This window comes from Sycon ciliatum, chromosome 8, assembly GCF_964019385.1.
Source record: "Sycon ciliatum chromosome 8, ocSycCili1.1, whole genome shotgun sequence".
In the NCBI taxonomy this organism is placed as follows: Eukaryota; Metazoa; Porifera; class Calcarea; order Leucosolenida; family Sycettidae; genus Sycon; species Sycon ciliatum.
The window spans coordinates 21,203,339-21,217,982 of record NC_088650.1 but is presented as its reverse complement, the minus strand read 5'-3'; the positions used below and the strand labels follow the sequence as shown (position 1 = coordinate 21,217,982).

The 14,644-nt window shown below is 45.7% G+C and overlaps 1 protein-coding gene across 3 annotated transcripts; it reads right to left on the bottom strand.

The window, feature by feature from the left end:
- Positions 1 to 1,333: 1,333 nt before the first annotated feature.
- On the bottom strand, positions 1,334 to 9,128 carry LOC135822307 (xyloside xylosyltransferase 1-like). 3 transcript variants are annotated; one of them, XM_065335044.1, is made up of 3 exons: positions 7,463 to 9,128; positions 3,373 to 3,577; positions 1,334 to 1,773 (listed from the first exon to the last, which is right to left on the bottom strand). In XM_065335044.1, the coding sequence occupies exon 1, from the start codon at positions 8,928 to 8,930 to the stop codon at positions 7,680 to 7,682; it is 1,251 nt and encodes a 416-aa protein (XP_065191116.1). In that variant the 5' UTR covers positions 8,931 to 9,128; the 3' UTR covers positions 1,334 to 1,773; positions 3,373 to 3,577; positions 7,463 to 7,679. The 3 variants fall into 3 exon arrangements, with proteins under 3 accessions (XP_065191116.1, XP_065191117.1, XP_065191118.1); XM_065335045.1 differs by lacking the exon at positions 1,334 to 1,773 and adding an exon at positions 2,305 to 2,949; XM_065335046.1 differs by lacking the exons at positions 1,334 to 1,773; positions 3,373 to 3,577 and adding an exon at positions 3,599 to 4,716.
- Positions 9,129 to 14,644: the final 5,516 nt, after the last annotated feature.

Sequence of the window (14,644 nt, the reverse complement as noted above, 5' to 3'; positions counted from 1 at the left end):
CAAATTGCATACGAATCGCATAAAATTGGAATAATCTGCCTGTTCGCATCAAATTCCATACAGTCGTACATGTTCTACAAGTACAAGTACAAGTAGATGCACCAGGAAGTCGTAGGTTTACGAGAAATTACGACTCCCTTGATAACTTGTGACATGTCCAGTCCACTACAATCAGTGACCAGGGTGACGGTCGTAGCTAGGTCGGCCGGTGCGTTGACCCCGTTGAACTTTTGCTACTACAGTACAACGCCCTCTACAAAAAAATTCCCCTGGTATTTTGCACAGAACCATTATACATTAGCAGCATATGTGAGCATAATGCGGCATAATATGATAACTTTTCGCATAAAAATAGCATAATTCTGCAATCTTTTCAGCAATGCGAAAAGCATTATTTCACGAAAATATTAGCATAATCTGTCAAGGCCTATCTAAAAAGCACGTCTGTGAGAATCATTGTCAATTTGCTCCTTTTTGGTTGCTTGTCCACGTCCAGAACATTGTGGGATGATTTCACGGCTCATATAAAGTTTTCATTTTTTTTCTTCTTCATACATGTATTACGCTATGGTGCTACAGTGCTACAGTGTAGCTTATTTTACTGATTCGTCTTTTATTTGCTGTGTGTGTAATGGTAATAAGGCCTCAACCGGTTACTTAACCGCACTAGGTAAAAACAATATACGCATGTAAAAGGTGAAAATATGTGTATATTACAGCCACCAGTCGCACTGCAAGTTGCATATGCATTTTCCAGCCCCACCGCGAAAAAAACGTCATGTGAGGTGAGGTGCATGAAATTCAAAAGATACGGTACTTGAAGAAAAAGCTGCTTATACCGTATACAGGGGTCCGCGACTTGCTGAAACATATATGGATCGTATTAGATTTCCCGTATGTGTCCTTGACGTCTTATACCAAAAAGCGGCATTTATAGAGCATGCTTATATTTTTTAGTATTTTACCTAGTGCGGCGGCAGCCTAAGACCCCGGGGTTCTTATTATTTCAGTGACGCTGCGCTACTATTGGAGATTGTAATTTTATATTTTCGATGCTCCACTATCAAGTCAAGTCCAGTCTATATCAAGTCCATATCAAGACGGATTTTCTCAACCACCTACACTCAGAAAATATTGTCAAAACTGATCTGTCACAATAACTCCGGCACCAGGAAGGAAGTAGTAGACCAAAAATCTCCCTTACAATAAGTACCGCAGTAACGCACATATTGGCGCATGTGCCTGTATTCGCATATAAGCACACTCTCACCTATAAGCGCATGCTCTTATAGGCGAAGCACCACCAAGATTATCACTTTGACACAATCACAGATAAAAGTCTGCAAAGAGTATACATGAACCATGAAACTGACACTACAAGACCTAGTTAAACACAAAGACTCTGGCAAACGAACTCTGATCGCGCATGCGCGTTTAGGCGAAAAAAATTCATATTTGAAAATTGGATTCGTAGCAAAAATTCACTTCTAAGCGCATGTGCTTATGTGTGTTATTAGGGTATGTGCTTTGCAGACTGTGTTCTTATTATTTCAAACAATCCTCATCCCGGGTCATTATTGGGGCTATAATTGGAGACCTGGGCTTCTGTTAGTGGCGTCGCTGGTGTTGTTGCTAGTAGCATTGTCCCGTATCAGCAGCAAAATCGTGACAGCAATTCCTATCTCCCACCCAAAGCGGTTTCAGGCCTAAGAGAACTTGAACACTGAGGACGTAATCTGGTCCGATCGTTGGGCTATAGCTTGATGCCAACACCTAACGTTAAAGCAGAAGTACGACATTATTGGAACAGATATGTCGAAGGCATTCAACACCATCTCATGTGCGACACTCTACTTGGCGTCGCTCTGCAACTGCAGTTGCGAAATGCACATGTCCAGACCAAGTGAATCAAACCACATTGGTACACGATGCCACTACACCGGGCAATGCCACTAAATTGTCTTCCAACAGACAATCACAAAGAGACAGCTAAAGAACAAACATACCCCATCATTGATTTCCTTGAGATATGTAGAAGTCCAGTTGCTTGTGGATCGGGCAGTGGAAATCCATTCTGCTTGTCCACTCGAACGAGCAGGGCATGACAATGTCATTTCACTGTCTCTCTCGTTGACAGCAACACAATGTTCAGATCCTGTTCATTGCACCAAATGGCGTACCCGGTCAGCCCCCCCCCCCCCGGGTTTGATCCAAAGCTGTGGTTTGACATGAACTAAATTATTTTTGGGAGTATAAGCCGCACTTCGAACACTCAAAATTTACCGCAGGGGGGGGGGGGGGGGGCAAGGCTTCTACTCTGATGATGAAATTAACGGTGATAAAATTGGTCAGACGTCTGTACTTCTTGACAAGAAATGGAGGGTGTGGGTTGTACTCCAGTGTGGGTTGTACTCTGGAAAATATGGTACTAAACTCTACAAGTCCCTGCGGCGGTGACCACTTGGAGAGAGTACACCGACGGATATACCCATGCGCACACATCCACACCCACCCACGCGCGCATGCATGCAGACACACGCACGCATGCACGCACCCACACACACACCTCAGACCTCAGACCTGCCCATCGCGGAAAGCGATGATAGCAAACAGCTATGTTAGACATAGCAACTTGTGCTGGGATTACACCATTCCACAGCTTGCAAGGCTGATGAATTGATCGCCATTAATTTTAGCCTGGTATCCACCACACAGCTGATTGAAGTTGCTTTTTCTGGCCAGCGAATCCCTATTTTTCTTTTTTTTCTTCTTTTTTTTCACACACACACACGCCACACCACATACTCCGGCATACACTGGCTGTTGGTAACCACCCAGGAGAATGAAAGAAGAGCTGGGAGAATGAGAAAGAGAAGAAAGACATGTGCGACCATAATCGTCGGGAATTGAACCCGCAACCTCTCGATTGGAAATCGACTGCACATACCACTGCACCATATGGGGACACACACACACACACACACACACACACACACACACACACACACACACACACACACACACACACACACACACACACACACACACACACACACACACACACACACACACACACACACACACTGGCGCACACAGGCATGCACACATGCATTCACACAAGTGTCCAGGTTAGCTCACATCCTCCCAGAAGGTAACTTAGTATGATCAAGACACACTAAGAATGAGAGAGCATGAGGAAAGCTTCCCATTGAAGAAGAAGCGGCAAGAGAGAGAAAGCTACAAAGAGCACAGACACAAGCATGCACATGCACACACATGCACACACACACACACACACACACACACACACACACACACACACACACACACACACACACACACACACACACACACACACACACAGTGACACACCTGTCCTGTCCTGTAGAGCCACTACCACAGGGTCACGTGGGCCCCGGAGGGGCGTGAGAAAGGAAGGTGGAGCACTCAGCCTGATGACGCTGGAGGTGGTGGGGCAAACGGAACCGGCGAGAACACACGTATAATATGACTGACCGAATCACGCTGCTGGGCATTCAGCGGGGACCAGTCCTCGAGCACTGGTGACGACCGCAACCTTGCGCAGTCCGAAAGCAGCGGGCGCACACACGCACACACACACACACACACACACACACACACACACACATACACAGGCATATACACACATGCACTCACGCAAGTGTCCAGGATAGCTCACATATTCTCAGAAGGTAACTTAGTATGGTCAAGACACAATAAGAACGGGAGCACAGGGCTAGTTTTCTGTTGAAGAAAAAGCGGCAAGAGGAGAAAGCTACAACGAGCTTCAGCCTCAAGGGCGGAAGGCAAGAGAGAGAGAGAGCCTCAGATTCCAAGGGTAACCCCAGTTATATCTTGTCGCAGCCATGAAAGTCCTTGGGCGCGCCATCGACCCATCAGCATGCAACAATGTGCACCAAATAATAATAATGTTTATTACTGATGTCAGCAGGTGTAGTAATGATGTGTATAAACTACATGTATACATGTGTGTGACACAAATAGAGCATACCATCTAAGCTGCAATCCATGCACGGTACCAAACAAGGCGAAGTTAGGCAGGGGGGTGGATGTACAGCTTAAAGTGATGATCTTCACGCACTCCTTCCAGAAATGCACATTTTTCATCTATAGAGGTGAGCTTCGACATAATATGTGACTGTTGATGTGTACCATCATTCCATCAAGCAAGTTAGTTTTGCGAATAGAAACTCGCCAAAAGTCACGATGTTTCATAAGTCCAGGCCTCTAGACTTTTCCAAATAATTCAAATTTGGTGAGAGTTTTTCATAAACTTCTTCAGAACGAGAGAGCTTGGAAGCTCAGGGCCCATACGCTATGCTTTTTTTGCCTAGCTCATCGTGCATGTCATTAGAACTGATGGAAATGTTTTTTCCATTGATTGGCTACATCATTGTATTGCAAAAATGTTTCAATCAGTTTGAATAAGAGTTAGGCAAAAGTAATTGCAGAATTTATTGCGGATTGTTATTTTCTCTCACTTCATCCACTTTTGGTTTGCTCCTTCTTTTCCTCTTTATCTCCTTATAATCGGATTTTCTGGCCTTTTTGTAATACATTGACCTGTTGAGCCAATGAGGTGAAATTATATTCCATACAATACGATACAATAATGTCCTTGCCTTGATAGTGTGCTTGTGCTTGACTGTTGCTGACGGCCGAATGCATGGTTGCCTGTGGAGCACATTACATACCTTTACAGTCTCCTATAATACACATCCTTTCCGACGGCAAAAGAGGCTGCAGATTTAGTTTTTTTCTGCACGTTATCAGCAATGACTACTGGTCTTCAGCAACTTGAGTCTCCTGTAATACGCATTCTGTCTATGCTTTCGTAATGCTAACATAATGCTCGGGATAGCACTCGCTACTGATCTTCAGAAACTTGGCCTGACTATCACTCACAATAAGACTGTTGTAATGTTCATCGTTCCCAAGCGGTCGCTGGTTTCTCCCACAATTTCATCGTACTGTTGTACGACATGCTATACGACATCCTTATACCGTACAACACCGTATTGATGTCTGGCACTGTCGCCTTCATCTCTGGTGCGGGTGTAATCTAGTGACTTTGTACATGCGTTATAATAGACCAATCCCTTTGTCTGGGTTCGTGAAAAGGGCCACGCGTGCAAGTCAGCTCGTGTTAAGTGCATGGTTTTGTTTTTAGTTGGTCTGTGGCAGCTTATGGGACAGAGAGACTTTTGCTCCCCGAGCTTGTGTATGTAAATAGTGTTTTACGTCAACCATGACGGCTCGCTTTGAATTGCAGAATGGCTGCTCCGATACGAACTCTAAAACCAGAAAAGCAATAATGGCTACAATTCCCAACCATACCACAACGAACTGATCGGCTACATCATTGTATTGCAAAAGTTTCCATCTGTTCGAACAACATTCATGATGAGCTAGGCAAAAAAGCATAGCGTAGGGCCCTGAGCGAAAGAAATAAACTTCCTCTTTGCATTTGAGGGTAATACGACACCATCTACCACCTTGATGACCTAAGCAAAAAAGCAAAGCCTTTTAGGGATAACTGCAATCAATAAAATGAGCTGAACCGATTTGTGTACTTTATTCATGCAATGTAAAAACCAGTTCAATTTCGTTTCAGTGTCCTTTGGTACAACGACGATTCCTGATGAGTGTTGTATGAAAACTTGTTTGAATCCATTTCTTTTTTCTCTACACCATTTCTTCCTATTTTCATCGTTTTATTGCACATAGTCTCCACCGTTTTTACATTGCATGAATAAAGTACACAGATGTCGGTTCAGCTCATTTTATTGACTGCGGTTATCAAATTATTGTCTCTTCGCCTTTTAGGGATGTTATAATTTTTTTGATTTCTCCTATTTTTTTCAAGACATAACCTAGGATTCGAACCTGCACTATCGCCCTGCATGCATTCCCCCCATACACTTCGCATACAGTAAAGCCGCGGATAAAAGCCAGGCTTATAAGCATATAACTTTATAAGCCGCTTTCTGCATCAGGCATTAATGCAAACCAGGCTTCTATGCACCGCACTTGCATAGAAGCCAGGCTTCTACGCGCGACATGCGTAGATCTACCACTGACTACCGGTATGGCGGCAGTTTTACTATGCACCGTACATAGCGCATGCACTCTTGACCTACCCGATCCGCGCTTACATAGAAGCCAGGCTTCTACGCGCGACAGGCTTATATGCATTTGACCCATTTGATTTTTCAGGCTTCAATCCGCGATGTGCTTGTATGCAAACCCGGCTTTTATCCGCGACTTTACGGCACATACTTATTCTTCCAAATTGCTTCATGTCATGATCTTGCATTTGAAAGCCCAAATATTGTGGCCAGCTGTCTTTGATGGTACGGTACGGTACGGGACAGATACGGGATAGCGCCAGGCGTGACACAAACACACAAACAAACAAATACCAAATTAAAGCTGTGTGGACCCTGGCTAGCGCCAGACGTTACTGAAGTAGTCTTTTGCATACACACTGTAGCTACGGAAATAAGTATAGCTTAGGTACAGTGAAACCTGTCTAAGGCGACCACTCAAGGGACGAGAAAAAGTGGTCGCCGTGGCCAGGTGATCTTTTTATCCAGGTTCAGTGGGTCACGTGACCATATCCACATGTGATACATCATTTTGATCAGTGTATCACATTGCACACACCTATGCTACTCTAGCACGACTCATATGCCTGGGGTCTTCAGATCTGTCAAGTGTCGTGCATGCACCATGCACATCTACACTTCCTGCACTGATGTGTAGATCTACCATGCATGGTGCACCATGCAATGTATACATTTACATGTACTAGCACTGTGCAACGCGGTCGCGGGTGGGTGGTCGTCGGTCGCGTTGAGTGAGTGGTCGCCTTATCCGAGCTGTTTTGAATGTGAATGCGTCCGTGACAAGGAAAAGTGGTCGCCATGGTCGAGTGGTCGCCATATCCGAGTGGTCGCCATATCCGAGTGGTCGCCATATCCGAGTGGTCGCCATATCCGAGTGGTCGCCATATCCGAGTGGTCGCCATATCCGAGTGGTCGCCATTACAGGTTTTACTGTAGTTCCCCTAACTTGTTCTCATAACTATAGATTTCGAAGTGATTGGATAGTGGACGCTCAATTTCGGAAATTCGGTATGCACAAAGTGATCACAGATTTCGCGTGGTATAGATGCTGGCCTAACGTTTAAAAAACAAACAAAACATCTATAATCTTGACTGCACTGTCGGCTTAAATAATCTGTATATCAAAAGAGATCCAAATCCGTACCACCCAGACTAGAAATGGCTGTCAAAAAGATTTCATTTTATGTGCCAGTCGTCTAATACTAGATCATGACGAAATGACTGCTACGTGTGAACTCAGCATGCTAGATACACACAAGTTGCAAGGATTTTGCAGACTGTACGGCACCTACCAGCAAAAGGATCCATCACCGTGCTGGCTGATTGGGGATAGAAGTCATCACTGATTGGGGATAGAAGTCATCACCGTGCTGGCTGATTGGGGATAGAAGTCATCACTGATTGGGGATAGAAGTCATCACTGATTGGGGATAGAAGTCATCACTGATTGGGGATAGAAGTCATCACTGATTGGGGATAGAAGTCATCACTGATTGGGGATAGAAGTCATCACTGATTGGGGATAGAAGTCTGACAGTTTCCATGGTAGATCTTGACAAGCGGCACATCACACTGATAATACTTGTCAAATATCGCCTCATAGCCCTTCTGCCAGAATCGGCACAGCTGCCGATTCCACTGACAAGGTAGACGATAGAAGAACTCTTGGTAGTCCAGACTAATAAGAGTGAAGAGATCTTGACCGCCAAGATGTCCTTTGAACATGTACTTATCCAACAGCTGTTTGATCTTGGCGGGAATCAGCAATGAAAGGTACTCTTTGTTCTGGCGTATTGCTTTCAAGTCTTGAAGAATGACACCAGAATTATAACCAATAATACCGTTAGGGTATGGGCGACCCAGCCAACTGTCAGGATGCAATGCCGTGTATTGAGCTAGCAAATGTTTGTAGACTGGCTGGTTTTCATAAGCCATACCTACCAACTGACCAGGTTTGAAATGCTCAAACTCATCATACAGCTCCGCTATGTCAGCTTGTAGTTTTAGATCTGTGTCCAGAAAGATGACACGCTCGACAGCATTGCTTGAAGTGCCCGCGGGAAGCAGTTCATGTAATACTGGGGCGATGAAGAACACTGCATTGTTGAAATAGTTACCAGGGCCAGATGAAAAGCTTGAGCGAAGATCAGTCACAAATGCTGACACCCGCTTGGCTATAGCTTCACTATCGTAGAAGATGGTCTGTATTTGTGCTTGTCGCGGTGAAAGGAATGCATTCGCAATTTTTTCTCCAGAAGTGTCTGCAATGACGTGACAGCATAGTGCCGCATTACTGCTTTTCAACAACGATGAGAGAAAGAGATGTGCTGAGCTTTCTCGCCGACCTCGGATATCAGTCAAAATGAATAGAATGTTTATACACTCTGCGTGACTACTGTTATGTTTGTCACTCCCGCTACTTCCAATTCGGTTTTTCTCTACTGTGCCGCTGCTCTTCTGGCTTGCTCGATATATTGTTTTTTTGCTCTCACTCTCAGCTAATAATAACATCGATGAGCGGTTTCCCAGGCTACCAAGCACAGCATCTGCTTCACCAAGGAAATCACGATGGCGTTGTAGCATATCCTCCAACCTTTTCTCGGAGGACAACCGTGAGCGATGATGCTTGGAAGTATCATAGTGACTGCCTGATGATATTTCTCCGCCGGTATACAGCATCACCAACAATGGGACAACGATAACTAGCAACAGTATAGCTCGGAACAGAGGTGACCTTCGCAAACGAGTGCAGATATCCATGATGTAGTCGTCCAGTGCAGTACTCTCCACACCTCACATCAAATCACAACTAGTGCATGGAACTTTGGAAGCATAGTTTTATTATTTTCAATAACTTTTTGCCAACCTCTTCGCGCCTGTGACCGGTTCACCATAATGATTCGCTAAAATAATTTATTTACAAACAATGATACGTCTCACTGTAATACATGACTGTACGTCATGTGGTACGTACCGTATTATTTTTGTACTACTATTACCAGATTACTACTAGCCGCTATTCGACAGTACTATGTGTAGCAGGGAGTCGTCAAATACTACTTGGTATTTGACGACTCCCTGATGTGTAGGTAGTATCAATGATTATGATGTATGTTGATGTTGGGTACATAAACATCCGTACCCATGGTACCCGGTACCCGCGCTGAAGTGTCATGCGTCATTTCACCAAGGGTACCGGTACGCGGTATGCATGCGCGTGATGAAAATTATTTAAAAATAATTTTTGAATCATCAAAAATTTAAATGATTATTGTCATTTTCAGCAAGGCCAAGGCCAAGGGTACATTGCAATACCGGTACGTGTACGCTTAGCATAGCGCTAGTAGATCTACGTACTACAGTAGGGATGTCAGCGCGGACACTGCGCAGGGCTTTGCGCATTCAATGATGTAATCGATTTTTCAACGCGGCGATGGCAGACTGAAAGAAAATGGCGATCGCCAAAAACCGGCTCAGTGAGTCGCTATTTGACGACTCCCCGATGCAGCTCGACCTAGATTTTGAAGTTTGGAACATTTTTAGAGAGAAAGAGAGGGAGAGAGAGAGAGAAAGAGAGGGCTAGAAAGAAAGATTACTCAAGCTAATGCTTCAGTAGAGTCACTAGAAGTTCTGGGCACACTGATAGGCTAATATCATCTGACGATTTCCACAGCTTGTGCCGCTTGTTGCAGAGCATAAGTGAAAATGCGCCGCCAGAAGATCGGCGATCGTGAAGTCGGCTTTGGGTAGATTTGGCTTTCGCCATCCCGAGGAGCCGCTCCTGTTGCCTGTGAGAACCAAACCACGTCTCCACACGACTACTCGAACAAAACCCTGTCCACACCTGACAATCGATGTCTCTGGAACAACGGCCCATATGCACGGCGATATGTCAGAAATGCAGAAATTCACAAGAACGAACACCGTCACGTGGAGCATGAACGCTTCGGTCAAATTTCCTACAAACTCTCAACATCCAACATCAAGTATTTCTGCCGGGTTTACCATTGAATCCAGAGCTTTTCCCCGGTTAAATCCAGAGATTTTCAACTCGGAGATCGTGGCAACGATCGGCATGGTCGCCATTTTCCGCTCTGAAAGAACCCTGTCGTTTGGAACGAAAACGGCTTCGCGCCTTCCAACGAAAGCTACAAATCGATTCCAGAACACATGGGCGGCCAACATACCAAACAAGATCCCATTCTGGTAAGCAGGTAGCCTGTAACCACCATCTCCTTGCAAGGAAATTTCAGCCATTTCTCCTTCGTTCAAGGTCTCAATTTTCTGCAAAAAATAGCCAGTGTTTGGCAAAAATTCTGCATGCCACTTCTGATGCGCGTTTGGCTGCATGCGCGAACTGCATGCGCAGTGCACGCGCTGAGATCCCTAACTACAGTGCTGCACAATAATGGAAGTTGGAACCCAATTTTTTTTTTTTTTTTTTTTTTTTTTTAAATCAGTGAGCATGTCATGAAAATAAATCCGAGAAGAAAGAAAAAGGCCCAACCCTGCCCTGCCACTTGCCAGTGGACCGTATGCGTGTTAAAACAAAATGGCGTCACGATTTATTGAAAGTGGTATAGTTGGTGGTACGAGTGTTCAAACCCATTTGAACTTCATACTGTTCGTCTTCTTTTTGACATGCTCTCTTTCCATCGTCCTTAGCTTTTGTTTGTTGAGAGCTGTTTTGGCTTTCTCCTATACCTCTGGGGGATGCCAAGTGATGGTTTTGAGAGGCTGGTGATGGCTGTGAGCGAGAGTTTGGCGATCGGCGTCGTCCTCGCTATAGCGATGAAAATACTAGTTACTGCGCACCTGGCAGATATCACAACACGTCGGAGCGTCCAGGAGCAAAGGAATCTTGGGTTTTCACTGGAATCTAGTTCCTCCAGCATCGTGTAGCCCACCGTCGGTGAATGGCCGTCCAGAAAGGTCGAACCTGGTCTTCTGCAGCATCTCGCAGTCCTGCGAGGCACACTGAATACGCCTGTCACGTATTCTACAAATAAAAATCGCGAAAATAGTGGACTTTATAGTGATGTCTGATCATGAGTCTATCCTGTATGCTGGAAATGTGACTGGTGTCCGTACACTGGACGCCAATATCATCCCAGTCTTCTCCTGCAGGATCTGTTTGACATTGACATACCGGTATGCAGTGGGTCGACATTGGCCTGGTTTGGCAGCTATCTGCCTGGGTGGATGTAGCAGGTTTGCATTGGCGCGTCGTCCAGTCCGACATTTTCTTGTAACTGTGGAGTACCGGCAGGGTTTGAGAGGTTGCTCGTGCTGTGAACACATCTCTACTGCCTGTCTCGTCCTGGAAGTGCCGTCTCGCCGCTTCCTTGCTCTACAGTCACGCCGTTATTTCGCTTTGTTTCGTGGTGCAGCTCAAAACCTGCCCAAACAACTGTGAGCTCGCAACATGGTATGGACAAATTGCACCACTCATGCTGGTTAACTAAAACCGGGATAGTCGAGTAAGCGAATTCACTCCCTGGGCCATGGCAAGATCTGTTCAGCGCGGGCTATTCCAACCTCCAAGTGCATAGTCACCGATCGATCCATGCGATGGTGGTTGATCTTCAAAGAGCCAAGGTCTACGAGTACTACTATTGGATGCTGTCTACATGCAGTCAACAAAATCAAAGTACCTCAGTATGCCCCAGAATAGGGCATGTGCATCTAGCATGACACAACAGGGGTTCTGGCGGCACCTGTCAAACAAGCAGTAGGACTAGTGCCAGCTACCTATTGGAATTTGGAGGCTAGCCACTACAGTCTGTCACTGGAGATAATTATTATGTTCACTGTTTAGACTGAGCACAATCAATGATGCCCAATCAATCTGCCCAATGTGTGTTCTGTTCCACCTAATTATAACGTCCCATCGCATCAACCCTACTACACGCACATGTCGTCACTCTAGCATGACTTGTGTTATTATTGTTTCTTTTTTTCGCACGATAAATAGAGCACAATAACGTTAACTTGACCGAAGGATAAAGGCGACTGCAGATGCACATCGAGGTACAGGTACCGGCATCAATACAGTATCAGAGAGAAACAAACAAAAATGAGAGGTACGCAGAAAAAACTCTCGTAAGCCCAAGGGGAAGTGGTTGATGAGGGATGAATGCACTCTCCACGCTCATCTACACTGTTCGTGGAAATGCACACATACATACAATAATATACAACATAGCAATAGCATGCACAGAACCGAACAATTTCATGTTCACACATGCAAGCACAGACCTGAACATTAGTACCAAAAGCCGATACAGACAATATCCCCATACACACAGACGCACACACACACACACACACACACACAATGTCCCATGTATGCGCCCGTGGCGAGAAAAGCACGCAAATCTACAAATGCACTGGATGTGAACCCACAGATTTTCTCTTATAGCAACGATAGCGGATCTGATTCTGAATGAAACACACACACACACAATACAATCATTGAATGCCCATCCGCAGATGATGGCAGGTCCTGAAAGAACAGGCAGTGTTCCAGTAATGGGGAACAGAACTTCGAGTGGCGAGTGAGGTATACACACACACACGTGCGTGCGCGGGCACACACTAACGTATTCAGAAATAGAATCGACATTGTAGTATTCATTGGTTGGGGAATGGAAAGGAAAATAAAACATTGCTGTAGGTTATTGTTGTAAGGACACTGGGAGCACAACAGAAAGGTAAGCAACTTGCTTTGAAGCAAAGAAAGTTATTATTCCACAGATCTCAGAAGGAAGGAACGTTCCAGAATGCTGCACTGGCAACATGCGGCCTGCATGTGCGCGGCCCCTGCAGTCGGTCCAGCTGCCGGCCTTGCAGTGCTGAAAAGAATGTGCAGTACAGCATGTCACATAGTATCGCAGCCTGGACAAATAGGCGCTGGGAAGTCCTAGTTATGTGCTCACCTACACCACGATGCACCAATCTTCTGAGCTACTTTGGCAACAACTTTGTCCACTTGAGACTCCCATGGGCTGAGCCAGTTGTTGAGGGCTGCACCAAGGTGGACGGCAATGACCGCTGATGGCAAGGCAATCCATGACACACAGTCACTAGGGCATCGTCAACATGGCGCTGAGGCCGGATCGATAAAATCAACCTTTAGGCTGTCGCGGGGTTGACAACGAGGCCGCTGTCTCGAAGCTAGTCAGTCAGCCTGGTCACCGCCATTGACGAACCAGTCGCCACCGCCAGCAGTGGCGGTAGGTTGTGACAAGTGTGGTGCAATATTGTCAGCAAATTCAGTACTTAGGATAAGATGAGGGACAAAGGGAACGTTGTGTTTGATAATATTGAAGTGAACAGGGTCCTGGGATGATCACAAACCCTGCGCGTACTCCACCGTGAGTTACAAGAAAATTCCGGACTGGACGATGAGCAAACGCCAACCTGCTACATCCAACCAGGCAGATACTATTACGATAGCTACCAAACCAGGTCAATGCCGACCTACTGCATAATGTCAATGTCAAACAGATCCTGCAGGAGAAGACTAGGGTGTTGGCGTCCAGTCACTGAGTGTACAGACACCAGTCACATTTCCTGTGTCTTTTGCAGCATACAGGCTGAGACTCATCACTGTAGAGCCCACTACTGCATGAGTTATATTTGTACAATACATGGCAGGCGTACACGGTGTGCCTCGCAGGACTGCGAGGTGCTGCAGAAGACCAGGTTCGACCTTTCTGGACGGCCATTCACCGACGGTGGGCTACACGATGCTGGAGGAACTAGATTCCAGTGAAACCCAAGATTCCTTTGCTCCTGGACGCTCCGACGTGTTGTGATATCTGCCAGGTGCGCAGTAACTAGTATTTTCATCGCTACAGCGAGGACGACGCCGATCGGCAAACTCTCGCTCACAGCCATCACCAGCCTCTCAAAACCATCACTTGGCATCCCCCAGAGGTACAGGAGAAAGCCAAAACAGCTCACAACAAACAAAAGCTAAGGACGATGGAAAGAGAGCATGTCAAAAAGAAGACGAACAGTATGAAGTTCAAATGGTTTTGAACACTCGTACCACCAACTATACCACTTTCAATAAATCGTGACGCCATTTTGTTTTAACATGAATATCGCTTTGGACTTACGGGGGTCGCCATGGCAAATAATAAACATAAAACTGCACACGTTCGGGCTCTCCGCCTTCTCCGTGAAATTATAATACCGTAAAAGAAAACTATGGAACCCAATCATGTCACTCAAGTACGCGCCGGGCGTCGCGCAGTCCTAGACCTACGAACACTGGGCTGCGGAATGATGCGAGGCGCAAACTTGAGTGACGCGACTAGACTGGATTTCATTGAGCAGCATGCAGTGTAGTCTGTACAGCTGTACTAGGCTTTTTTGAAGTAGTTTTTTTCATGCGCGTTTCATTTTGGCGGGAGTTGTAAAGCAGCTACAAGTACATTCCAGCTTTTACCTTGAGTCCGACTGAC